Source organism: Podarcis cretensis (assembly GCF_951804945.1).
Source record: "Podarcis cretensis genome assembly, chromosome: 13".
Classification (NCBI taxonomy): Eukaryota; Metazoa; Chordata; class Lepidosauria; order Squamata; family Lacertidae; genus Podarcis; species Podarcis cretensis.
The window spans coordinates 32,997,411-33,023,173 of NC_137182.1; the positions used below are offsets into that span (position 1 = coordinate 32,997,411).

Below are 25,763 nucleotides of genomic sequence, written 5' to 3' on the forward strand. Positions count from 1 at the left end.
TTTTAAGTCTAGTATCAATGTTTAATAAACAGGCAAATCCAAAAATTTAACTCATCTGGAACAGCACATGCAATTGAGCAATTTCCCTCATTGAACAACTGGCCAATTTACTATGGGTTAGATTTTAAAGCAAGGGAATTGCGGCTGTGCTGCCCCATAAAAACACAGAAGCTAAGCAGGGTTTGTTCCGGTTAGCACTTGGATGGTGGGAGGAAATGGCAATTAAGGCGTATGATCAACAAAGTGGTACAGTCCTCATGCAAGGACTGTATCACCTCACTTTTCATGTTGTAGAGACACTTGTCAGAATCTGACCCCTTTTCCAATAGGAAAATTGTACTGAAACAATTCCTGCAAATGCGTTAGAATAGCAGCAGGAGGCACAGTTCCTGGGTCTTACTATTTACTATGTGATCAGTATGTGCTATAATGGTTACCACAAGGTTAATGACAAGAAAGGCAAAGTTTTGAAACAAACTTTCTGCAACCTCCCCACCCCCCAAGCTTTGACACTACTGATATTTCTAAGGTCTTCTAGTTTGTTGTCTTCTGTCCCTTCCTAATGTCCCTTACTCCCAGAAATTGGGATATCAGAATATTCCTAGGGATCCCAGCAAGTCTCTGAACATTTGTGGTGATGGCACAAGAGCTGGTGGGAAGGATATGTCCTTCTGCAAGGGGATGGCAGAAGGAAGAACCAATCTTCCAGAATGAAACTTATCTCTCACAAGCGTCTGAACCATTGCCTGCTCTTTGTCTCTCAGTTGGCGTCGTCTGTGGCTGAGTCAGAAGTATTTTTCACCAGGTGGATGGTGTCACCATCAGAGTCACCTTCAGATGCAATTTGCTCTCTTCCCCTGGTATACATCTCTCGAATGCCGTTGACCATATCCGATCCAACAGTGATGTTTTCCATAAATGCTTCTGCAACAGAACAATAAAGTGAATTGATTGAGCTCCCAGACTAGTGATCTCAAGACTCCAAAATCCCATTATATTCCAACAACAGATCCTTGCGCTCTCTTCTTATTGGAACCACAGGAACTACAGCCAGACATTTGGCTTCCGAAAATTGTTTGAAAACCAGAACACTCACTTCTGGGTTTCAGTCGTTCAGGAGCCAATTTGTTTGGGAGCCAAGGCATTTGGCTTCCAAGGTACAACTGTACTGAATTTAAATATATGTATATAATGGAGAATTCTTGTTCTTGTGTGTAGCATTTGGAACACTATTTTATAACTTGTGCACTGAAAGTGAAACGAAACCTGGAAGAGGTGAGTTATTCAGGGCAGGAGATGGTTATCAGGTGGGAACTGCACAGGTTGCTTTCTGCAAAAACATCAGTGCAGACTAGCCCTGGGATTGGCAATCAGGTGAGCTAGACTGGAAAATTGGTTGGCACATTCTTACCTCCTCTTCCAGCTAAAGGGTTAACCCAAATTGACTTTCCTCTCCTTTTCCTCATGTAAAGCACAGCAGCAGCACCTATGAGCACAGCAGCAGCTAAGAGACTCAGGATCACTGCAGCTGCTGTAGAAGAGGCTGTAAAAGAGTCAGAGTGTTAAAAATTGTCAGATTTGCTCCCCTAAACCCCTTAAAGTGTTCCTTAAGAATAGGCTGGATCACAGAAGTACCTGCATGTCCCTTGCACACTGCTCCAGCATAGGAGTTGCAGATGCACTTATGGGGGCCTGTGGGGGCAGCATAGCATTCGGTGACTGATGCTTCTTCTCCAGTACATTGCACTTCATTCAGAAAGGCTGGGCCAACACTGTTGCCATATTGGTTTCCCGTCGGTGCCGACAATGCTTCACCACAACCCAGTTGCCGGCATATCACCTTGGCTTCTTTAAGACCCCATCCAGAGTCACCAACAGAGACCCAAGTGCCATTTTGATTCAGTTCCACTCGCCCTTCACAGGAATGGGGGCCATTAGCCAATCGCACTTGCATAGGACCTGCAGGAAGAAAGAGGAGGAAGTCACAGGTTGTTCCCTACTGAGGTGATGCACAGTCTGCCCAGAAAGGCTTCCCTGGTATCAACTTCAGTGCCATTTCAGCACTTTGAAAATTTGTCTAAGTTACAGATAAATTTTTGAGTTTGTGAAACTCTTATTTTGGTGATATCTTCTTTTAAACACAATTTTAGAAAAAAAACATTTAAACTTATTGATTATGCTTTAGGGAAGATCAGTCCAGTTAACAGAAAAAGTTGAGTGTTAATTGGGGTTTGAATAATATTAGCCAAAAAATGAGATAATATGTAAAGAAGCTTACAAATGTCGCCATAGCTGTCAAGTGTCCCTTATTTGAAGGGAGAGTCCCTTATTCCAGGGCCATGTCCCGCTGCTGTCCCTTATTGATGGATGTCCCTTAAATGTCCCTTAAATGATGTCCCTTAAATTTCAAAGGAAGCAGCTCCTCTCCCTCCCTCCCTGCCGGCCAGGGAGGCTCCAACTGTGTTGCTTGGCTGGGTTGCTCACCCAATAAGAAGTCTAAGAACGACTGGGGGGTGGAGCTTGCATGCCTTGTGTGTGGCTAGTTAATGCAAGCTGAGGGGGGGTTTGAATGCTGGACGCCATTTTGTTGCACGTGCTGCTGCAAACTTTGCAGTGCAAAGCCAGGCCAGGGAGCCATCTTAAGTTGAGGCTGCATAGGCCTTGTGGCGCATGTGATTAAGATTCTATTCAGTTGAACCTCTGGTTACAAAGTTGGTTGGACAGTGTTCTCAAAGCTACCAGCATGAGTTTGACCAGACTGCAGGAGGACAGGAAGACTGGAGTGCCTGGAACAGGTGAGGCTGCAGGTCCCTTATTTTGGCTGCCGGTCCCTTATTTTCAAGGCTGCTGGTCCCTTATTTTCAAATCTGTAAATTGACAGCTATGAATGTTGCATTGGTCACTACAGAATTTCCTCCTCCTGTTTTATATTTAATCGTTTGCACACCGCCCTGATATTTCATGATATGGCAGTATGGAGATACTTTTATAAATAATGCAACAAACTAAATGATAATATTTTTCTCACAATTGCAGCTTTCTGAAGCTGTTTTTATTTTGTTTTTTAAAAGTTGGAGATTCATTCCAACTTAAGGATTTATACATGTGCTATATGCCCTGAAAGAGTTACCTGAGCACACCACACTAGCATCCTCCGAGTGATCACAATCATGTTCTCCTACGGAACGTCCCCGGCAGTCTCTCAGGGATGTTTCCGTGCCTGTACAGTTCACATCATCCAGCCAGACGGGGCCAGGGCCTCGTCCAAAGTGTGCCCCGTGTAGGGCTTCCAAAGCAATGCCGCATCCCAGCTGCTTACACACAACGCTTGCATCCGGAAGGCCCCATCCATCATCACACACAGTTCCCCACTGCTGCTGGTGCATGACTTCAACTCTCCCAGAACAAGAGTTTGGGCCATCTTCTAGTCTGATGTTAATCACATTGATGGTGGATGACTCTATAGAGAACCCAATATGAACAAAAATCAGTGCAGGTGTAAGGATGTGACTGGAAGGTTCCCCATCCACATAAGGGATGGGGGGCTGTGGGCATAAGAGTTTATCTGCAGCAACTGCCAAGCTCTGAAAATTAAAACACAGGAAATGCAGGCCCATCGCTTCAACTGGGAACACAAAGAACCTCATGACCAAGGAAAAAACAAGGAAAGCAAGAAGCTCAATGAAAGCAATTTCAAAGCAGGAGGTGGAAAAACATGGCTGCTGTCCCAAGTCTGCTGTCTAACCATAGGCAAGCTGAAATTGTACACCTTTCACTCCACATCTTAGCACATGTCTCTTTGTGACATTCTCCCTGCAAGACCAGAAGTCTCCAAATCTATCTGGGCCTCAGAATTATCCCCAGGCCACAGTGCCAGATTTATGCACAAACTAAGTAAGTTATTATTTTGGGCCTCTGCTCATCCCTCCAAACATGAAGGGGTGTCTGTGTTGAATTTCACTTTTTACACAATTGGTTAAAAAATAAAACAGGCTCTGAAACAGACATTATACTGACATAAGAAAAATATACTTAATGGCTACTCAGTTATTTGTCGTTTTCTATATTGTGTTTATAAATCCACGCTGTCCACAGGTTTAGGTGCTGTAAAGCAGTTGCAGCAACTATTAATTTATATGGAAATTTCGTTAGGCCATCTGTCCATAAGTTGTCAAACAGCACCAGTGGCAGGTGATCTCTGGTTCAGGTCAAATGCAGACTACATCAGGCTTACTGCAAGATCTATGTTTTAGTTTGATTGCTAGTTTTTACTTGCATCCTCATCTATGTACCAGTATATGTAAATATCCGTTGTCCCTTCTGTTAGACTAACACACATTTTTGATAATGCTATGCAGTCTCTTAAACTATAGTAGGGCCTCAGGATGTCTTAATACAGCCCTACCAGGCCACACCCCTCACTGTTTTTGCCTGACTGCAGCATGTCTTTGAGTTCTTGCTCGCCTAGATAGAGGAAGAATAGTGAGGTGTGTGTAGAAACTAATCTATGCAGAAGGGATTGTGCCTCTCAGGCTGAAAAATGTTCCCAAGTAATGTGGCGTCCTAATGTTGTGTGTCCTGGCATTGCATGTGGGGTCCTCTGAATATTGAGGGGGGCCACCCCCCTAAAAAAAGATGGGGGAGGGCAAAGTACCTCAGCCCCCAGGAGCTGGTGTCCTTGAGAGACACTGACAAGAATTTTAAGAACCTCAATACAACACAAATGGGGGTGGGGAAGGAAGTCAAAGTGCCTTGTGCAAATAGTCCCTCTGCTCCTCCATCACATCCAACAGAGAATTTCCCCCCATCACTTCACCCCATCCCTGGGCATGTCATTCCCAACTCCCATTCTGGAAACAACAAGGTGGCCATAGCAGGTTACCTGAACAAACAACTCCCGCATCTTGGTCATGATTACAGTTATTGTTCCCCTGGGTATTTGCACTGCACTCTTGGATGGCATCTTCTGTGCCTTTACAGTTCACATTATCCAACCAGATGGATCCTGATCCACGTCCGAAATGAGCTCCGCCTGGGGCTGCTGAAGCCTTTCCACAGCCCAGTTGCCTGCAGATGACTTCAGCATCTTGCAAATCCCACGTCCGGTCACAAACAGTTCCCCACTGTTCACTGTGGGGCGGCCGGAACTCGATTCTCCCACTGCAGCGATTTGTGCCATTTACTAGTCTAAGATCATCTAAGAATAAAACGGGAGGGTCAAATGATTAACTCCACAGAGAACAACTCCAAGTGGCTCTTAAAAAAACCAATGTCAGGACTTGGATGAATTCTTTCCCTTTTCATCCTGGCTGTTCTAAACAGCTGGCAGAAATCAGCAGGATCTGATGATGGTTCCCCATCATGAACATGCAGTCAGCTTCAGATTGTAGGGGTAACTTGTCAGTTGATCCTGTTTCACTTTGTAGATGACAAACTGCATTACTATGCTGCCACTATGAGCTCAGATCTGTTTTAATACTTTGCTGCTGGTATGTGTAATTAAAACATGCAATCAAATACCTCTTGTTTGTGAAACAAAAGGTGGCATGCAAAAATTAAGTCCTGCTCATGGTAGACGAGTCATATAATCTCCCTGTCTCAAGCAAGGAGCCACCATCACCAGGAGGAGACTTTGTAAGGAAGATGTAGGACAGCGGTTTGGTGTTTTAAAGGAATGGCTCAAATCAGGGATTGCTGTGAAGATCAGGAATCCTTGAGAGGATTTATGGGGCTAGGAATGACCCACTTGCCTTGTTACTGCCTCCTTTTTGTGTAGAATATTGCACCAGAGCATAGGGACACGGCCTAGGACTTGCCGATCAGAAGGTTGGCGGTTTGAATCCCCACAACGGGGTGAACTTCCATTGCTTGGACCCTGCTCCTGCCAACTTAGCAGTTCGAAAGCATGTCAAAAGTGCAAGTAGATAAATAGGAACCGCTCTGGCGGGAAGGTAAATGGCGTTTCCGTGTGCTGCTCTGGTTCGCCAGAAGTGGCTTAGTCATGCTGGCCACATGACCCGGAAGCTGTACACTGGCTCCCTCGGCCAATAAAGCGAGATGAGCACCGCAACCCCAGAGTCGGTCACGACTGGACCTAATGGTCAGGGGTCCCTTTACCTTTATTGCACCAGAGCAGATTACCTGAACATACAACACCAGCATCTTCTCCGTGGTTACAGTCATTGGTTCCCAAAGGCTTGGCCTTGCAAGCAGTGAGAGAAGCTTCTGTTCCTGTACATTCGACATCATCCAACCAGATGGGATCGACTCCTCGCCCAAATTGAGCTCCACGGGGGGCAGCTATGGCTGATCCACAATCAAGGTACCTACATACAACGACGGCTTCGTTTAGGTCCCAGCTGTCATCGCACACAGTTCCATATTGGTTGAGATGAAACACTTCCACCCTACCAGAACACCGATGACTGCCATTGACCAGCCTTAGCTCCACTGGATCTGGAATGGTAAAAGTTATAACATGGAAACACAAAGCCACAGATATTTCAAGAAGACTCCCAAGAAAGATCATGTTTCATTTTTACTCATGCTAGTATGGGTTATACCTAATCTCATCTGGACTGAGGCCAGTGCTATCCATTACTCTGACAAATAAAGATTTCGCCAAAACTGTGTTTGCCAATAAATACATTTAGTTCTTTTTATTTATTTGCAAAATTTCTATGCAGCCCACATTAGGGGGAAGGGAAACCATCAAGGTGGTAAACAGCATTAAGTAACAATAAAAGTACATTTTAGATAAGTACAAAACACATTACCCATCAGTAGATCAGAACTGATGCATCAACATGGCTGAACACATCAAGGAGAACTTGGGTGAACAGATGGGTTTTAAGCAGATTCCTAAATGCCAAAACTATAGGAGCTTACCTGATGTTCAGTGGAAGCACATTTCAAAGGACTGGTGCCTTCACACTAAAGACCCTGCTCTTAGCAGACATAAGATGAACCTTGAGAACTTAAGACACTACTATGAGTACCTCTTCTAAGGATTGAAGTATCTGGGATATACAAGGCAAGATGTTCCCAGAGGTAAGCTGACCCCAGTTGGTTCTGGGCTTTCTATACTAACAGCAAGACCTTAAATGTGGCCTGGTGACATATTGGTGACCAGTGGAGTTATTTAAGCACAGATGTTGTACACAGTATTCTCCTTTCCTGTCCCTGCTGATTATCTCCTGCAAATGCCTTTCGGGGAATTTCTCAAACTTAAGAGGGAGATAGATCAGCAGTACATAGTACAATACCCAGCTTATGAGAGTCAGCAGACGGTCATAAAATAGGAAGCTGGCAGTGGATGGTGTAGCAGTTAAGCTGGAATTCAGCTGGGGAAATTTGGAATCACATCCCTGATTTATAGGCTCCCTTGAACTCGGTAATGCTCACTTCTAATTACATAGGTTCAACTTGTAAAATGAGTTCAGTTTTAACAACTTTTAGCTTTAAATTAGAAATGCAAAAAATCTTGCAAAGAAGGATTACCATTTAAACAGGCAGCATGAAGGACAAATTCCTTCAAAGCGAAAAAAGTACCCTTTGCTTATTTACCTCATTTTCAGTCTTCCTCTATGCAAATACAGTACAAACCACTGTAAAACTTGAAAGCTTAGTTATCATTCAGTCGCCAGATCAAAGAAAGTATTTCAGTTTCCCTGCTGCTCATTGCTCCTGCTCTAAAGTGCTAGAGCCATGTTCCCCTGCTATTCCTTCTCCACTATACATAGTCTAGGCAAAGAAGAAGACTTGGTCCTGCATCCCAGCCAACCCGAGATTGGAAGACAATGGCCTGCAGCGCAAGGTCTCCAAAGTTTCATGCAAGAGGGACGCAGGTTTATGTAATAGGAACATGTATGTTCCAAACCATTAAGCATGGAATACAATTTACCTGCACACTCAACACCAGCATCTTCTCCATGATTGCAGTTATTGACCCCCCAAGTGCTTGCTGGGCACTGACTGAGGGCTGTTTCTGTTCCTTGACAGTTCACATCATCCAACCAGATGGGCCCTGTTCCTCGTCCAAATGCAGCTTTTGTATGAGCTTTCAAAGCAACGCCACAGCCCAACTCTTTGCAGATGACCTCAGCCTGCTTAAGGCCCCAGCGATCATCACACACAGTGCCCCACTGATGATTGTGGAAGATCTCCACTCTTCCTGAGCAACGACTTGAGCCATTCACCAGCCTGAGTTCTGATGGGAAATAAAACATTGAAGGACGCCACTCATTAAGCCAAGACATTATTGGCAAGGTTCTTGAACATCTTATGTCTAATAGCTAAGGAGGCTGTGCCTCATCTCACAAAGGGCATGAATACATCAAGTCATGTTTCTTCCCATGAGGAGAAGCTGTTCCCCATAGCATTTCCCTCAACGAATGCTGATGATTGCCTCAGAAATGGCCATTTACATCCTCCCAAGGTGAATATCAAATTGAGAGTGGGGAGGGAATTTTCTTTTTTTCCATTTTTTAAAATTAATTTTCCAGATTTAAAACAAACATATCATCAAACATAAAAAGAAAACATCAACAAACAAACAAACAAACAAACAAACATATTTCTTAACTGTAGAAATGCCACTTTTGTTAACATTGTTAGATGACTTCTTCGACTCCCCCTGGCTGAGTTTCCATATAAATCATTGTAGCAGTTTTCCAAAACTAATTTTACATAAAATTTATTTGGTCCAATTAATATCTTTCTTTCTTTTCATTTTAACTTTTATCTATAATATTCTACATCATCACATATTTAAATCCTAGGCCGATTTAATACTCACAAGTAATTCTATTTACCGGTAAGTTATCTTAACATATTTAACTAAATAGTCTTTAAATTTCTTCCATTGCTCTTCATACTCCTCCTCCTTCTGGTTGCGGACTCTTCCGGTCAGGTTGGCTAGCTCCAAAAAGTCCATCATCTTCAACTGCCATTCCTCCACTGTTGGTACTTCTTATAATTTCCAATTTTTGGCCAACAAAATTCTAGCAGCAGTTGTGGCATATAAAAACAATCTAACATCTTTTTTGGGCAATTCCAAACCTATTATTCCAAGAAGGCCTCTGGTTTCTTAATAAATGTATATTTCAACATTTTTTTTCAATTCATTATAAATCTTTTCCCAGAAGTCTTTCACCTTGGGATAAGTCCACCACATATGATAAAAAGTACCTTCTTTTTCTTTACATTTCCAACATAGATTATCACTCTTAGGATAAATCTTTGTGAGTTTTACAGGGGTTAAGTACCATCCATGGGGAGGGAATTTTCATAAGGAAAACACAATGGAGGAAATAATTGAAACCCCCTCAGACAGCCCTAATCTGGACCGGCCTTCCACAGCTGGTTCTATTCCTCCTCTTTTTTAAAGAAATATGACCATGCATTTATTGCAGGGGTGGGGAACTTGTGGTTCTTGGCCTAATTTAACTCAGCCCATACATATGGGGTGGCACAGAGGGAGAGAGAGAAGAGGGGAGAGAGGGGAGGGAGAGAAGGACAGTTATGCAATCCTACAATGTTGTAAAACCCGGCCCATTTTGGTTCTACCCACTGCTGCATGCAGACGCTGTCAAGTTACTCCCATGGGAATATGGCCCTGAGAGAAAAAAGGATTATCCATCCCTAATTTTAGTGTTGGGACGCAGGTGGCGCTGTGGGTTAAAGCCTCAGCGCCTAGGGCTTGCCGATCGAAAGGTCGGCGGTTCGAATCCCTGCGGCGGGGTGGGCTCCCACTGCTCGGTCCCAGCGCCTGCCAACCTAGCAGTTCGAAAGCACCTCCAGGTGCAAGTAGATAAATAGGGACCGCTTATCAGCGGGAAGGTAAACAGCGTTTCCGTGTGCGGCTCTGGCTCGCCAGAGCAGTGATGTCACGCTGGCCACGTGACCCAGAAGTGTCTCCGGACAGCGCTGGCCCCTGGCCTCTTAAGTGAGATGGGCGCACAACCCCAGAGTCTGTCAAGACTGGCCCGTACGGGCAGGGGTACCTTTACCTTTTACCTAATTTTAATGTATCATTTGGTTATGTCTCAGACAGAGTGCTCCTCTTCCTTGTTTGGAAACTGGACAACTTCCTGTGTAGTTGTTGAATATAAAACAGAGAACAAAGAAGCATGAACAAAAAGTTAGCTGGTTTCTGGAGTGCTGAAATAGCAAGCTTGTTTACTTATGTTGTGAACTTCTTCTGTGGAACATGTGCTCAGAAAACAAATTGTGTATGTATCCATAAAAACAAAAACAAATAGATGAAGTTTAAAGGGGTGGATGAAATTAGCAAGGTGTTGTGTTGAGCCTATCTAATGAGGGATGTGGAAAGGAAGGAAGGAAAGAAGAAAGGGAGAAAGATCCATTGAAGATTGTTCTTCTTCGATAATTATTATCAGTAGTAGAGCTCTGGAGAAACCCACTGTTGACAAAACAGCTCCTTCAACTTTTAGCCACTTTCTAAGGCCATAGTATGGCACTCCCTGGTGGTCTCCCATTACCTGAGCACACAGCACCAGCATCTTCTCCATGATTGCAATTATGTTCTCCCCAGGCTTTGAGGCGGCAGTCTCTGAGGGCAGCTTCTGTCCCTTTACATTTGACATCATCCAGCCAGATGTTGCCTTCACCTCTTCCAAACTGAGCTCCTCGGGGAGCCCCCAAGGCTACTCCGCAGTCAAGTTCCCTGCACACGACTTGAGCACTGTTCAGATCCCAGCCATCATCACACACTGTCCCCCACTGCTGGTTGTGGAGCACCTCAACTCTCCCAACACAGCGACTTGTACCATTCATCAGTCTGATCTCATGGGGGTCTGAAACAGTCAAAGGAATAGTTATTTTTTCCCACTTTCCAGTTCTCCAGCCTCCCTTGCCTTTGTTCCCATTTGTGGCAATCCATCCAGTAATACTAAGGTTACTCAAGTGTGTAACTGATCATTGTGAAAGCAATGCAGGTGCAGTACATGGGTCTGGTCATCTTGATGACTGTGAACAAGAGGTTCTCTCCTTTACAACTGTGTCTTTGGCCTGGCAGGTTGACTTCTGGAAATCTGAAACCCTATTGTCTCCAAAAGGACAAATAGTGGTTCAAACAGCTGATGTCTAGGCTCAACTGGAAAAGATTGGCTGATTTTCCTCAGACTTATGTGTAGTAGCTAAGTGGTAGCCTTAGGCAAGCTGTTATATCATCATCGTGACCTCTCTCTATGTGACTTCTTAAAGGGTTGTGAATATATGGAACATTCTGTTCACTGCAGATGCTTTATCAGCTGTTAGCAAAAAGGACTAGTATCTGGTTGGTTGCCCAGCTCATTATCTACCCCATCCACTGCAGTCTAAGTTTGACAGATGGGAAAATCACCAACTATCAGCTAATCGCCGGGACTTGCAGAGGGCTTTGCAAGGGTCTTTCCTTTGCAAGACCTGACAATCAGCTGATTGTTGGACTTGTGAAGACCTTGGCAAAGCTGTTTGCAACATGCTCCACAAGACCTGAAAGTCTTGTGGAAGGCTTTCCTAGCACCATCATTATATAGCTACGCTGGCTCCCAGTACGTTTCTGAGCACAATTCAAAGTGTTGGTGCTGACCTTTAAAGCCCTAAGCGGCTTTGGCCTTGTATACCCGAAGGAGCATCTCCACCCACATCGTTCAGCCTGGACACTGATATTCAGCTCCGAGGGCTTTCTGGTAGTTCCCTCACTGAGATAAGTGAAGTTACAGGGAATCAGGCAGAGGGCCTTCTCGGTAGTGGCACCCACCATGTTTAACACCCTCCATCAGATGTTAAGGAGATAAAGAACTACACAACATATAGAAGACATCTGAAGGCACTCCTGCATCAGGAAGCTTTTAATGTTTGATATTTTATTATATTTTTATAGGTGTTGGAAGCTACCCAGAGTGAATGGGTAACCCAGCCAGATAGGTGGTGTATAAATAATCAAAATTGTTGTTGTTGTTGTCGTCATCATCATCACAGCCAAAAACTTTCTTCTATCTCTTGGCCTTTGGCTTCAAACCTAGAAGTGGGTGGGATGTTTTAAATGTATTCCTCACCTTGGCTTTAATGAATGGGGGGTGGGGCCAGTGTTGTTGGTTGTAAGTTGCTTTGAGTTGCCTTGGGCAAGAAAAAGTGACCAACAAATTTAATTGGTAATAATAATTGTGACACCCCATGAAGAGCACTTTCTATAGGGCTCTGCAGGTGCCATCTGAAAACACTATTTCAATTGAACCAGGTTGAACTGAACCAACCTGGCACCTGATGTCATATATGAAATCAGGTGTAGAACAGGTGGGCATGGTTGGTTCAACCTACCATTTGGCCCAATTAAGCCCATGAGCTGAAGGTTCCCCACTCTTGACTTAAAGAGTGCTACATTTTAAGGCTTTCATTTTGCTAACGGCTGGAAAGAAACTTCTGCAGTGGACACTGAAGACTAGAAGATGCAAGATGGCTTTTAATGGCTTGCCGCTGTGAACTATTGTTCTGTCAGACACGTCTTCTAGGACAAAGACTAGAACAAACAATTATGGAAGTTTCAGTCTAGCTAGTCCTTGGCTGGTAGGAAAGAAGCTGAAGATTGCAGTTGTTTTTGGTGGAACTGGCACTATTTTAAATACTTGCATTGTCTTTCAGGGTGATTGCCAAACACTTCTGCCATTTTTTTAGGCCACAACCTACTTCCTTCAGAGCTTTCATCTAGATAATTTACCTTGGTAGAGTACCTGACTGTAATGAAGAATGGATTTGAACTATATCACATAGTACAAAATTACCTGAGCACTCCACACTTGCATCCCTGCTGTGGTCACAGGTATGCTCTCCCCAGGGTCTTTTTTGGCATTCACTCAGAGCTGCTTCTTTTCCTGTGCAGTTAACTCTGTCTAGCCAGATAGTACCAGATCCTTGGCCAAACCGTGCGCTGCCTGACACTGTTACAGGTTGTCCACAGTCCAGTTCCCTGCACACAACGTGGGCATCATTCATATCCCAGTCAGAACCACAAATTGTTCCCCACTGCTTGTTGTGATACACCTCGACCCGCCCTGAGCAGCGACTTGTGCCGTCCACTAGGCGAAGCTCTGATGGGACAAAAAAGAGTTTAAACACCAAAAAAGTAATCCTGCAGAGAATTCCTTGAGCAAGAATAGGTGGATAATATCACTGAAACACCTTGGGGCGGGGGGAAGTGAGCATAGGTTTGGATTAGATGACTTACAAGAGACCCCTCCCCACTCTATGATTCCATTCTTTGAAGTACAGACTTGTTGGACTCTTATTGGCGAGGATTATCCACTAATACAAAATAGTTGAACAATAATATCCTCCCATGCTCTTTGCTTCATTTCTGATTGGGGGAAAGTGTGCCTCACCTGCGCATACAACACCGGCATCTTCGGTATGGGTGCAATCATGTACTCCCCAGTCTTTTGCTTGGCATTTGCTGATGGCAATCTCTGACCCTGTACAGTTAACGCCATCCAGCCAAATGGGACCAGTTCCTGCTCCAAAACGAGAACCTCGTGGGGCTGATATAGGAGTTCCACAGCCAAGATAACTACACACGACTGCAGCGTCATCAAGGTCCCAATCGTCATCACATATGGTCCCCCAGAGTTTATCGTGCAGGATCTCAACTCTCCCAGAACAGTGATTGGGGCCATTTATTAATCTGAGCTCAGGGGGTTCTGAGAATGAGGAAAACATTGAGAAATAATGGACAATTTTTTTTAGTTAGTTTCATGCATAACTGTTTCCACCAATTCCCTGTCCTCTGCTACTATGACAATCCTATTTTGATTCTCTGAGATGCCTACAGATATGCACAGTGTTATGAGTCTGTGGGTGCCAGAGTTTGTGAATGCTGTATTTCCCTAAATTCCTGGATCTAGTATATGTTGGCATTTAATCAATGCTTGGAGTGTTAATTAACTGTGTGAATTAAGTGGTGTACTAGAAACTAATTTCCTGGAATCAGCAAGTGTAAAAAGCTAATGAAGACAGGCCAGCCATGCTTTGCCCTTCATTCTGGTACCCATTTAGATTTGAGGAGCAAGCCTGTAATGAGTGTGGAATAACCAGCCTCATTTAACCAAATGCTTAAGTCTAATTAATGCACAAAGAAGTTAAAGCCAGACTTAGCTATGTCACTTCCCCTCACCTTGGGATAAAATGGACAATTAAGTCTTTGTTTCCTTCAGTCTACCTTTTTGGTGTGTGAGGACATATGAGCTGATTGCTCCAGCTTAGCCGCATGGCATTCACCAGCCTCTTTTGTTTCAGACCAGAATGGAGTCCAAAATTAGCATTTCCTTATGCCAATAGTTTAGGAGCTTTTACCATTTTGTAACCAAGCTACATTTTACTGCCTGTACAACCCATCTGACTGCTGTATGGAAAAGCACATGAGTGTGACTTAAGAAAGGTTTGTAAGTAAACCAATTCATAGCTTTAAAAACATGTTTGTTTTTTGTATGATAGGATTAGTAGGAAACTTTGGAAGAAGCTTTCAAGCAGGTCACCTTTGGAGCTCAGTTGGAGGGGCACATTTCTAAAGGTTTTACAGCCTATATTTCCATGCTTTACTTTGCTACCTGTTTTGCCATGTTACATCTCTGTTGGGGTTCTTTCACTAAAGAGTACTTGGCCCAAACTTCATGGCATACGGGAATATATATATATATATATATATATATATATATATATATGGGTGACATTGAATGAGACTTCCTCTCCCTCTTTTCCCCCCTTCTTCTTTTTGCAAAGCAATTCATAGCACAGAGGCCTCAAACATCTGAGTATTAAAGCTCTCCTACCACAGCCCATATTATGGTCTCACTCCAGTTTGGGTTCTTGATGCTGTTAAGGTTATATGTCATTTGGCTGCTAGTTTTAGACTAGGCACTACTTTCCCATGGTTAAATGAGTAGCTGAAATATATATTCTTCCAGGCTCGGGGACAGAGTATGTGATTATTATTTTAAATTTTCATAGTTCCTTAATTGTACAAATCCATAGATTGTTACCTTCACACTCCACACCAGCATCCTTGCTATGGGCACAGCTGTGTTCTGTCAATGTTTTTGGTGGACATTTCCTTAGACTGTCTTCATCCCCTGTGCAATTCACTTGATCCATCCAGATGGGGCCAGATCCCTGTCCAAATTTAGCTGCAAGAGTTGCTTTTAGAGCAGCTCCACAGCCCACTTCCCGGCACACAACATGGGCATCAGCTAAGTCCCATCCATTGTCACACACTGTTCCCCATCTTTGGTTATGAAGCAACTCGACCCTGCCAGTACATGGAGACGAACCACCTGCCAGTCTCACCTCTGTTTAGAGAGAAAAGGGAAAAACATAATAATTCACCTTCTCAGCAAAAGAAGATTCCTTGTGCATGTTGAACATGGGGTGTTGATGGAATCCATTTTCTTTGGTGTGTTCCCAGAGTTCTAGAGACATAGCATCACCAGTGGACACTGTTTGGTTTCTATCTGCCATTTTTAATAATCCCTGACTGGCGTATCCCCTCCATGAAGTAACGCAAGGGTTATCAACCTTTCTAGGTCCATGGCAAATTTGTTATATTGAATGAATGCTGTGGGTGCGACTCCCCCCTCACTTTTTTCCACCCTCCCCAGATCAGAGCCCTCCCATAAGAGTTAGAGAGAGAGAGAGGATGCATGCACACCTCACTGTCCAAGGAGTCTGGGTAAAAATGAGACTCATTAGAATTAATCTGAGCTTTGAAAAGCACATAGAGCTGAAAGAGGGAGTGGGAAAGTGTGTCACACTTTCGACTTCCTCCTCCAGCTCTATTTACATTTTGAAGGCAAAAAAGGTAACCATCCTCACCACCTTGTGACTAAGGGGTGGGGTGGAGTCAATGGCTTCATGTGTTGGGATGGATTTGGAAGGTAGGTTAGGATATATGATTTATTTATTATTCTTCCTCTTACTCACTTGAGTAAGATTAGCATCTGGTTTAGCAGAGTTAAAAAATATATACCACCCTTTGCAGCATTAACATGGAAACTTGGGACAAAGCTGTGCAGCTTTCTAAAATTATCCAGGATGCCTTTGGGAGACTGGAGCTTCCCCTTTATTTATCCCTATATAAATAAAATAGCAACACAGAAGTCTGTAATGTAACAATATAAAACTATTGTTTACTTACATAAAGCTGCAGACTTGATTCAAGGCAAAATAGACGTCTAGATTACAAAATACATGGTTTAAATCAAAGATGGTGCCTATGCTCAGGGGCATACAGACCATGCATCCTATCCCTATGGCTGCATGATGAGAAAGGTCTCAGGCAGCTTTCATTTTAATCACACTCATTAACCCCATTTTGATTTTGTAACAATAAATGCAATTCTACTTTTTTACCCAGATTGGACTCTGCATTTGATTGCTACCCTGCATTTCACTGCAACATCCCCATGATGTGCTGTGACTCTAGAACACAAATTTTGAAAATTCACACATGTGTTTACCTTGCTGAATAACCTACCTGAGCAAAGAACGCCAGCATCTTCTCCGTGATGGCAGTCATTGTCTCCCCAAGCCCTTGCTGAGCATTGACTGAGGCCTGATTCTGTCCCTGTGCATCTGAGTTCATCTAGCCAGATGCGACCAACTCCTCTTCCAAAATATGCTTCACGGTGGGCTGATATTGCAGCTGCACAGCCCAGTTGCCGACATACTACTCTGGCTTCCTCGATGCCCCAGCTGTCATCACAAACAGTGCCCCACTCTCCATTATGGAGCACCTCGACTCTCCCACTACAACGACTCGAACCATTCACCAACCTGATCTCAGCTTGGGCTGGTTCTTCAGGAGGTGAACTCCAAGCTCCACCACCTAGATACACAAGTTTCAGAAAGTGGATTAGCCATTTTCATTAATTTTAAATTGACTTTAACTTTTACTTTAATTTTAATTTCCCAGTCAAATGATCCAGATTGTGCTCCAAAATATATTTTCCTTCAGTTAGTTACACCTTTCCCACTGCTTAAAAGGGTACAGGCATGATGTTTGTGTCACATGCCTATTTACTTCCAGCACTTGCTGGGAACTTCCATTTGTATATAGCTTTTGTGTTACTGCTGTTTTGCTGGAGACGAAGGGAAGCAGACATGTTTTCCTCTGTTCCTGAACTATGCTGAATAAAAATGCTGTACTTTATGCTTACACATTTCTCTGCCCGCCTCTTCTGCTGTGAGAAGATTTACACACTCTGCTGACAGACTGTATCTGAGGCTCATGTCGCTGATTGATGCTTTCCAAGGGAGACCGGAACCGTCCTGCTGCCGGCCGGTGGCTGGAGCCAGCTGGGGGCCTGCCTGATGCCCCCGTCTCCCTGGCAGTATCCCAACAGATTAGCCATTTTAATTAATTTTAAATTGATTTTAACTTTTACTTTAATTTTAATTTCTCAGTCAAATGATCCAGATTGTGCTCCAAAATATATTTTCCTTCAGTTAGTTACACCTTTCCCACTGCTTCAAAATAAATAAGGTGTCGTAGCAGTAGCAAGCAGTTGGCTGGCAGGAGGAGTGTTACTACGCAATGAGATGAATAGCAATGATTTTATTTTATTTATTTTATTGTTTATATCTCTTTCTTTTAAGCCAGCTGAGCTTCTCTGTCTGTCTGTCTGTCTCTCAGCATTCAGACCTGAGGTTAGAATGCTAGTGCTTCTGTCCCGTTCTACAACATTCATTTTACACTGCATTTCCTGTTGCATTGTGGAACAATGTATTTTTGATCACTATACCATGTTGCACTAAATTTCATTCTCACCAGTGGGTGGCGTGTGACACATGTGTGCTTCTGTTTCTCTGCAATTCACCCCTGAAAATGGTGGGAAAGAACTGTGTGCTCAGAATATGGCCCCAATTTTCATCCCATGAATTTTTGGGGTTAACAGGGTTGCAAATGGATTTTTTCCCCTGGAAGCAATGAACATAGTGTCGGCATGCAGAGGGTCGCAAGGCCAGCTGGCTAGCCCCAGCTGGGTCATCTCCTTCCAGCCATCCCATCAGCCTCTGCTCCGAAGTAAATCAGCGACCCAGGCTTCAAAGCCAGGGCACACTATATTAGCAGAGCAAACTGCGCACACAGAATAGGCGTGAGGCTTGTGGAAGCCTACTACAACTACATATTTATTAATCATAAATCAGGACAAAGAAACACGTCATCTCTCTCTTTGTCTTCTCACGAGAAGTTCCGCTAACGACACCAAAACAGTGCTGGAATGTAAACAGACATGTGACACTTAACAGTTCCATGTCTGCTCTTTAAGGTGGAATAGAAATTTCCCAACACATAGAACTTCCGCTGGGTTTGCAGAAGCAGCTTTTATATCATGTGGAAGACTGCACATTACATGAAAATTATTAGGCAAGTAAACATCAGGAAAATGAAATGGTCTGAATGCAGCCCCTTAACTTAGCTGACTTTAGCTGACCTTCACCAACCAAGTGAAGTTTTTGCACAATTCATATATTGACAGTTTATGGATGCAGACTTTCTTTGGATAAATACAATGACATTTAGAATGAGTTTACACAGAATATACTGATTTGTTGATAATTATATGTATATTAGGATAATAAGAACATACACATCTGTATATTAAAGGATGGTATTGTAACAATTTTTTTTTTCATTCACTTGCTTTTTTCCTTTCTTCTTTTCTCAGTCTTTTAATAAATGAAATTGAAGAAGAAGAAGAAGAAGAAGAAGAAGAAGAAGAAGAAGAAGAAGAAGAAGAAGTTGTTGTTTTGGCTCCAGGGAGGAATAGCTTAATATTCAGGCTTCAGATATCCAACTTAGTTTTCTCTTATTTTCACTTCCCATGTCCCTCATCAACTGACCATTTCTTCCAATTGACAGTTAACTGTCCTGTGTTTCTCGCTCTGCCCCCACCCCAGTTGATAAACTGTCAACAAGTAGCTGCTGCTAAAGAGGCTTGCAACATATTAACAGCACAAGGCTCCGAACTTTGACAGTTACACTCTGACATCAGCAGAGGTCACAGTATTCATTTCCAGAGCACAGAACATAAACATTTGGCATTTGTCCACACTATGCCATTATCTACTTTTCCAGTAGGGATAGGCAAATTGTCAATTTCAGTTACTCCCTCTTTCTCATTTTTCTAATCTTAAATCGACTCCTCCACTTTTCCACCTCACACTGATTTTTTAAAACAACAACAACAACAACAACAAAACAAAAAGTCATGTAATTTCACCAGCATTTCAGTGCAAATTTCTCATAATACACACACATTTTGTATGTGATTTTGCTTAAGAGGCTCCTCTGAACAAGTGCAGCATGATTTCCCCTGCCCCACTGTTTTTTCCACTACTCCATGCCTGATATCCTTTGTACACTACATTTCCTCCTCCACCACCTCCTCCTCCTCCCCATCTCTCTCCCTCCCTCTCCCTCTCTCTCCCTTCCTCCTACAGTTACAGATAGGTAGCCGTGTTGGTCTGCCATAGTCAAAACAAAAAAATTCCTTCCAGTAGCACCTTAAAGACCAACTAAGTCAGTTCTTGGTATGAGCTTTCGTGTGCATGCACACTTCTTCAGATACACTTCCTCCCTTACTGAGTGATTCACATTTGGTATACCACTTCTTCTTATTTCCCTACTTGGGATCCCACCCCCGAAATTACCATTTGGTACAGACCCACTAGCCCTTCCCACTGTGATTTTGTAACCTTGGTACACCCCACTTTCCCCCTGCTCCCTGCTATCATGAATCATTTGACCACATTGTGCCAGTCTAACATGGTACACTATCCTTCCTGTATTCAAGGAATTCTCTCTTAGTACACTACTTCCCCTTAACTTTCTAGCTCTCTTACTTACACACACACACACACACAAACACACACCACATCTCTTCCTCCTTCTCAGACAAACATGCATGCATACCCCCTTCCTTTCTCTCCTTCACAAATACACACTGAACGTGTATTCCCCCACCTCAGGCACACATCCATACATTTGCATTTCTCTCTCTCTCTCTCTCTCTCTCTCTCTCTCTCTCTCTCTCTCTCACACACACACACACACACACACACAGACAACTTATCTCCACTTATCTCTCTCTCACACTTTTGCTTCTATTCTGAAGTCCAATTTGCACACACACACAACACAAGATGATATATAATTGAAGTGTTATGGGGGGGAACAGGTGAGGCCCATCTTGGGAAGCAGTTTCTGTGCAGCAGAGGTATTTTTATCCAGGAGAATTGCTGCCTGCCTAGCCCCCTTCCTGTTGTGGACACCAGGCATCCCCTTCAGCCTTTCTGACCCTACCTTCATCTTAGCTCCCAAGGCAGCAACAGCCACAGCAAGTTCCCCAGAGGCTGCCTCAGCTCACCCACCTGCTCACCCCTCACAGGTGAATTCCTGTCTGCCTAGCCTCTTTCCATGTGTGGTGGTGGAACCACCTTCCCTCTTATTTTTCTGTCTTCTCCTCAGCTTGCCTTCCAAGCAGTGGTTATGGCAGGCTTCCCTCAGGCTGCCTTGGCTTGCAGTGGTACCTTGGTTTTCGAACGTTATCCATTCCAGAAGACCGTTCGAGTTCCAAAACGTTCAAAAACCAAAGCATTTACTTCTGGAAGCATTTTTAAATGGAAAACTCAATATGGAAGACGTGTGGCACATTCAGCTTCTAAAAGTGTATTTCTGGTTCTACATGCATAGAAACGCACCAACAGAGCTTTCCTCCACCACCCTTGAGAAGGCAAGTGGCAAGGCAAGTCCACAGTGTCCTATGGCCCCTCAGTTATCCTTCAACAGAACAAAGGACAGCTCTCTAAATGAGACAGCAACATATGGATAGACATCAAATTGGAATAATGAACAATCCAATTAATTATTCCAAAGGTTTGGAAATAAACTGAGTTCCTTAGGAATCTCTCTGCACATTGAATTTCCTAATTTCCTTGTGGTAAGCAAGATTGGTTTATAAGCTTACTGCCCAAAGTAGAAATAATTCTTACCAACTTGCATTTGTGTTCCTATGACTATTTTTTTTAAAAAAGACAAACAAATCCAGCAACATCTCAAAAAACTTTGCACTATCAGCATTGTTCTTTTTCAAACAAAATAGATGGTTCTCTGAAACATTGAGCAAGCCTCAGATTTCATAACTCTGGAAAAGGACACTTTCTCATGCAGTGCAAAACTAGAAAAAGATGAGCATAGCTCACTGGCTGATTTGATCTATGAGAGACCTTGCTCTGAAACCCTGCTTACATTATTAGTACACTAGTAGCAAACCCTGAAAGCTTTAGTGCAATGGTGAGCTCCAACAAGAGTTGATTGCTCTTCTCTACACCAATGCTGTTCCCTGGAGCCTTCCACTCCCTTTTAGAAGTACAATTTTAGGTGTACAATTGTTTCTGGCCCTGAGAACCTCTTCCTCTGGAGGATCTGGATTTGTACCTTTAAGTTTGGATTTCTCAACATAGTTCCTGGGTAGCCCTGCTACTCCAGATTGTATTGTTTTTTAGAAACACTTCCTCTGGCAATGATCCCAGTCTTATCTGGGTCCTCCCTATATGACTGCCCTTGGGGGATGTCCTGACAAAGCAGTTAGGTTTCCCTCAGGTCTGCTCCCTGGAGATTTAAGGCACCTTGTGACAGTCCCGACACCTGGTTCTCCTCGTTGGATCAACCAACCCAACAATACTTTCCTAACAGCTTTGCCCTTGCTATGGCAATGCTGGTTGCTGTATTCAGGGCTGGGTAGGAATTCGCCCATCAGACAAATTTGCACTGGTCTGAAGGATTTTGCCTATCTCATAGCAATCATCACAACTTTGGTGGTTTAGGCATTGGGCGACCTTAGTCTTGGATGGAGGGGAGGTTGTAGCTTCTGCCTCCCCCACCTGAACAAGGCTACCCCGTTAAAGGGATCTGGGAAGGAGTTGCTTCTGTCCATATGTCCAGATGGGGGCTTGGGCCACAGTGCTCCCCTGTGGGGATCCCACTATTTAATGTAAGTCATAGGAATCCCCACTGCTGAGTTGACCCTTGATGTCATTTCCGGCAGGCTGGCCAGAAGTAAATGGTTACCCATTGCCTATGCTAAACCTTTTCATCTGTAGTCAATAAAGTTTTGGCCTGATCTGATTCCATTCTGATTGTATGGTGTTCCTTATTTCTATCCCAGCAAGTGTCCCAGAAACCCAGTCTAAATGTCACTACTGGCCAACAGATTTGTTATAGCCCATTAGAAGAAGAGAAGAGTTTGGATTTGATATCCCGCTTTATCACTACCCTAAGAAGTCTCAGAGCGGCTAACAATCTCCTTTCCCTTCCTCCCCCATAACAAACACTCTGTGAGGTGAGTGGGGCTGAGAGACTTCAGAAAAGTGTGGCTAGCCCAAGGTCACCCAGCAGCTGCATGTGGAGGAGCGGGGAAGCGAACCCAGTTCGCCAGATTACGAGTCCACTGCTCTTAACCACTACACCACACTGGCTCTGAAAGTCTTCTGATGCTTTACCATGTGAGACATAGTTCGCCAATGTTCCATCGCTTTGTCAGAATGCTTGACCAGACACAGATGGTTGGTCTGAGGAGAGGCTAAATCCATTTAAGACTTTGCATTTGTGGGGTAAGTGAGGTAGAAAATCTCACCCATTATATACTCCATTGGGCAAGGTTTTGCCCAGTATCTTCTCTGTGTGATGGGCTCATGGGAAAAAGCTGTCCCATGAGCCCTTGCTGAAGAGGGGAGGGAAAGCATGTATAAGGCTGCTTCCGCTGGAGCTCACAGCTATTTAGTTTGAGAGCTTCCCATCTGCCCACCCTCAGGTTAGAGCCTTCACTGAGCAATTCTGAGGCACTTGTTGACAGGGCCAGAAAGGAACTTTTCTCTCTCAAACTGATTAGCACTTGGTTGGGGTTGTTTTTTTCACTTTTCCCTCAGTAAAATTATGGTTTTTCTTTGTTAGGTGGAAGAACGTTGTTTGTATGAGGGCAGAAATGGCATTGGTCAGGATCAACATTGAATGGGGGACCCCCTGAGGGGAGAATTGACCATGGCAAACCTAAGCATGGGTTCGGTATTGGAATCTGCACCCTAGTCCCCCAGTGAGAATTTGCTTGCTTGACTTGCACCACGGCAAGGTTCAACACTGGACAACTCCCATTGTTCAGGTTTGGAGCGATCCAAAACCAGCAGATCCATTCCATCAACATGGGGCTTGTGGAATGATGAACTGCTCTTGGGACCCAGTGCCATGCCAACCCTTGCCTTGACTGCTGCTGTCAATAAAGAATTGGCCTGATTTCATGCCATCACCATTGTACAGTCTGGTTATTTTGCTGCTTTCATAATGTGCCTGGGGAAAAGACATGTAAGGACATGTAGCCACCTTATGAACGACTTACATGGCTAGCGTATTTGGTCTACCTCTCCCTCTTCCCCCAGTTAAGAAGGAACACACAAGTTACTTTTCCTCATACTAATCTACAGTCTCCCTTTCTCTAACAACTGGAGATAAAATGAACATGTCCTAGTTTTCAGTTTCTAGCAGCAGCACTTAACGAAGGCTCTATCTGAATCCTACAGGAGAGAAAGTTAATTAGTGGTGAGAACACACTGCACATGCTCAGAAACCCATCAGTTTGTTTTTCACTTATCCTGAAATAAGATCAAGACTAAACCTGGAGAGGGCTGACTTTAGATTTTCATGGTTGATTTTTTTATATACTGTGATGATTGAGCCTTTGCAGTCTACCAATGCATTGCAAAAAGCCAGATTATATACAGTACTCAAGATCTATTAATAGTAGGGTATAACTAAGCACTCCTGAATCCAGAATATTGATTTGTGCTTAAGTACAAAAAAAAAGGTTTCATTCATCAAGTCAAGCATTCTTTGCAAGAACCCCTATAACTATCAGACACTAGACCAGCCAAAAGTTGACCACAATCCAATTTCTCACCCTATCAGGTTTTCTGGATCAGACAAAAAGCTACCTACTTCATCTTTCTTTCCAAGAGCTTCAGCAACCAGCAGGCACCATATGGTCCACCAGAATTAGTCCAGTGGGTCATAATTCCCCTTGCAACCATTTTCTGGCCACTGCTGATCTAGTGGGATCTTTAACAGCCAAGCAGTGGGATTTTGTAGGCACTGATGGTGGAACAACAGCAGTGACAGAAAGAGTTGCAGGCACCCATTTGCTAATATGCAACTTAAAAGAGATGACAAGGCTCAACTCACCCCAAAGAGATATCAAGAGAATAAGGACCATCGCCACCTGTCCCAGCCATCTTCCTAGAGAGTTCCCCGAAAAGGGGAGAGTGCAGGCAGCCATAGGTCCTAGGGACTCAACTAGGTTTCTCACTTAAATGGAGTGCTCAGATCCTGAACATTTGGGCTGCAGCTTGTCCTGAGATACGCACACAGGTCAATGCCACGGGCAAAGGTTGGGAGGCAAAATGCTCGGAAGGGGCTGGTGGAAACTGAGAGGGAGGAGCATAATCCAGTGTAACTTGGCTGACAGCTGACACTGCTGTTTTTACCATTTTGACATTGTGAAACAACTTTCGGTTCCCCCAAATGGCTAGTTTTTCTCAAAGCTTCAGTGTTTCTCCAAGGGTCTTTATAGCTGAATCCTGAGTGTATCGTTGGGGCTTTGTTTGAGTCAAGTCTAAGCCCCGTTACTAGTGTCAGGGATCCTTTATGGAATATGTGAAGGAATAACACAAGTGCCTCTGAGTTTCTGAAGGGTCCCTTTCTCCCTCTAGGAAATAACACATGCCATACTTTGAGGAATGAGGGAAGCTTGCAGCTTTGAAGAAAGCTTAAACACCAGCATTGCCCAACATCAATATGTAGCAATATCCAGAGTATGAGGAGTTGTAATAGTCCTTATTCAGTTAGTATTGCACCATATTGATCCAAGGATCAAGCTGTAGCATCTTCAGGTTGGGGTGGGAAAGGCCTGTGTCTGAAACCCTGGAGAACTTCTGCCAGTTACTGTAGATAATACTGAGCTGGATGGACCAATGGACCAAGATGCTTCCTATGTTTCTTACCCACCCATTCATTCATTCACTCAAGAACTTCCAGTCATCTCCACTACAAGTTGTGCTGTCTTTGAAACTTAGGAGAACCACTGGGGTTTTCTAGGGAAATGTGGGGAACCACCAACTAACCACATTTCCATGCGGGGCACTGAGAAAGTGAAGTCCATTTCTTGGCAACCTGCTCAGAAGCCAAGCGCTCCCTGTGCTGGTTGCTTAGGAAGAGAGAGGATGGGGAAAAGAGGTAAAGTGGTGGCAGACAGAAAGAGAGGGAAGGAGAGCAACAAAAGGGATCTCCCCACTGGCTTTTGGCTCTGGTCCTGCTGACTGCCAACTCCAGTATGCCTCCTGTCCATGGATAGATGGATCTGTTATTTTCACCTCTCTGTTTCTTGTTTTTCCAACCTTAAATTCAGCTCTCCAAATTTCTGCAGCAACCTGTAATCTATTTTTATTGTTGTTAAAGCCTCATGAAAACTATTCAGCTTTTTTGTGTGAATTTCTTCTCATAAACACATATTTGTATGCTGTTCTGATTGATGCACAAATTTTTGTAAAGTAATTTCAACTCATATAATGCATTTTTAATGTTATTTTCACTTTGTATGCACACTTTCTCCTAAGAGTAAAAACTGATGGGAGAATTGCATCACAAAATTCAGATATAGGTGAAT

General features: G+C 43.6%; 1 protein-coding gene across 2 annotated transcripts; it reads right to left on the minus strand.

Moving 5' to 3' along the window:
- On the minus strand, positions 1-24,485 carry LOC307201416 (scavenger receptor cysteine-rich domain-containing protein DMBT1-like). Of its 2 annotated transcripts, none has more exons than XM_079950601.1 (13): positions 24,284-24,485; positions 16,526-16,876; positions 15,036-15,341; positions 13,383-13,697; positions 12,786-13,091; positions 10,503-10,817; positions 7,904-8,209; positions 6,142-6,456; positions 4,883-5,197; positions 3,131-3,460; positions 1,636-1,959; positions 1,412-1,543; positions 1-924 (listed from the first exon to the last, which is right to left on the minus strand). In XM_079950601.1, the coding sequence occupies exons 1-13, from the start codon at positions 24,375-24,377 to the stop codon at positions 761-763; spliced, it is 3,573 nt and encodes a 1,190-aa protein (XP_079806727.1). In that variant the 5' UTR covers positions 24,378-24,485; the 3' UTR covers positions 1-760. The 2 variants fall into 2 exon arrangements, with proteins under 2 accessions (XP_079806727.1, XP_079806728.1); XM_079950602.1 differs by lacking the exon at positions 24,284-24,485 and adding an exon at positions 18,642-18,660.
- Positions 24,486-25,763: the final 1,278 nt, after the last annotated feature.

Excerpts from the sequence above, each read along its gene's own strand:
- LOC307201416 (XM_079950601.1), bottom strand. The coding sequence starts at position 24,377 with ATGGCTGCCTGCACTCTCCCCTTTTCGGGGAACTCTCTAGGAAGATGG. Across the intron at positions 15,342-16,525 it reads TGCTGGCGTTCTTTGCTCAG|AGGTGAGACTGGCAGGTGGT; the intron begins GTAGGTTATTCA and ends CTCTCTAAACAG. Across the intron at positions 1,544-1,635 it reads AGTGTGCAAGGGACATGCAG|CCTCTTCTACAGCAGCTGCA; the intron begins GTACTTCTGTGA and ends ACTCTTTTACAG.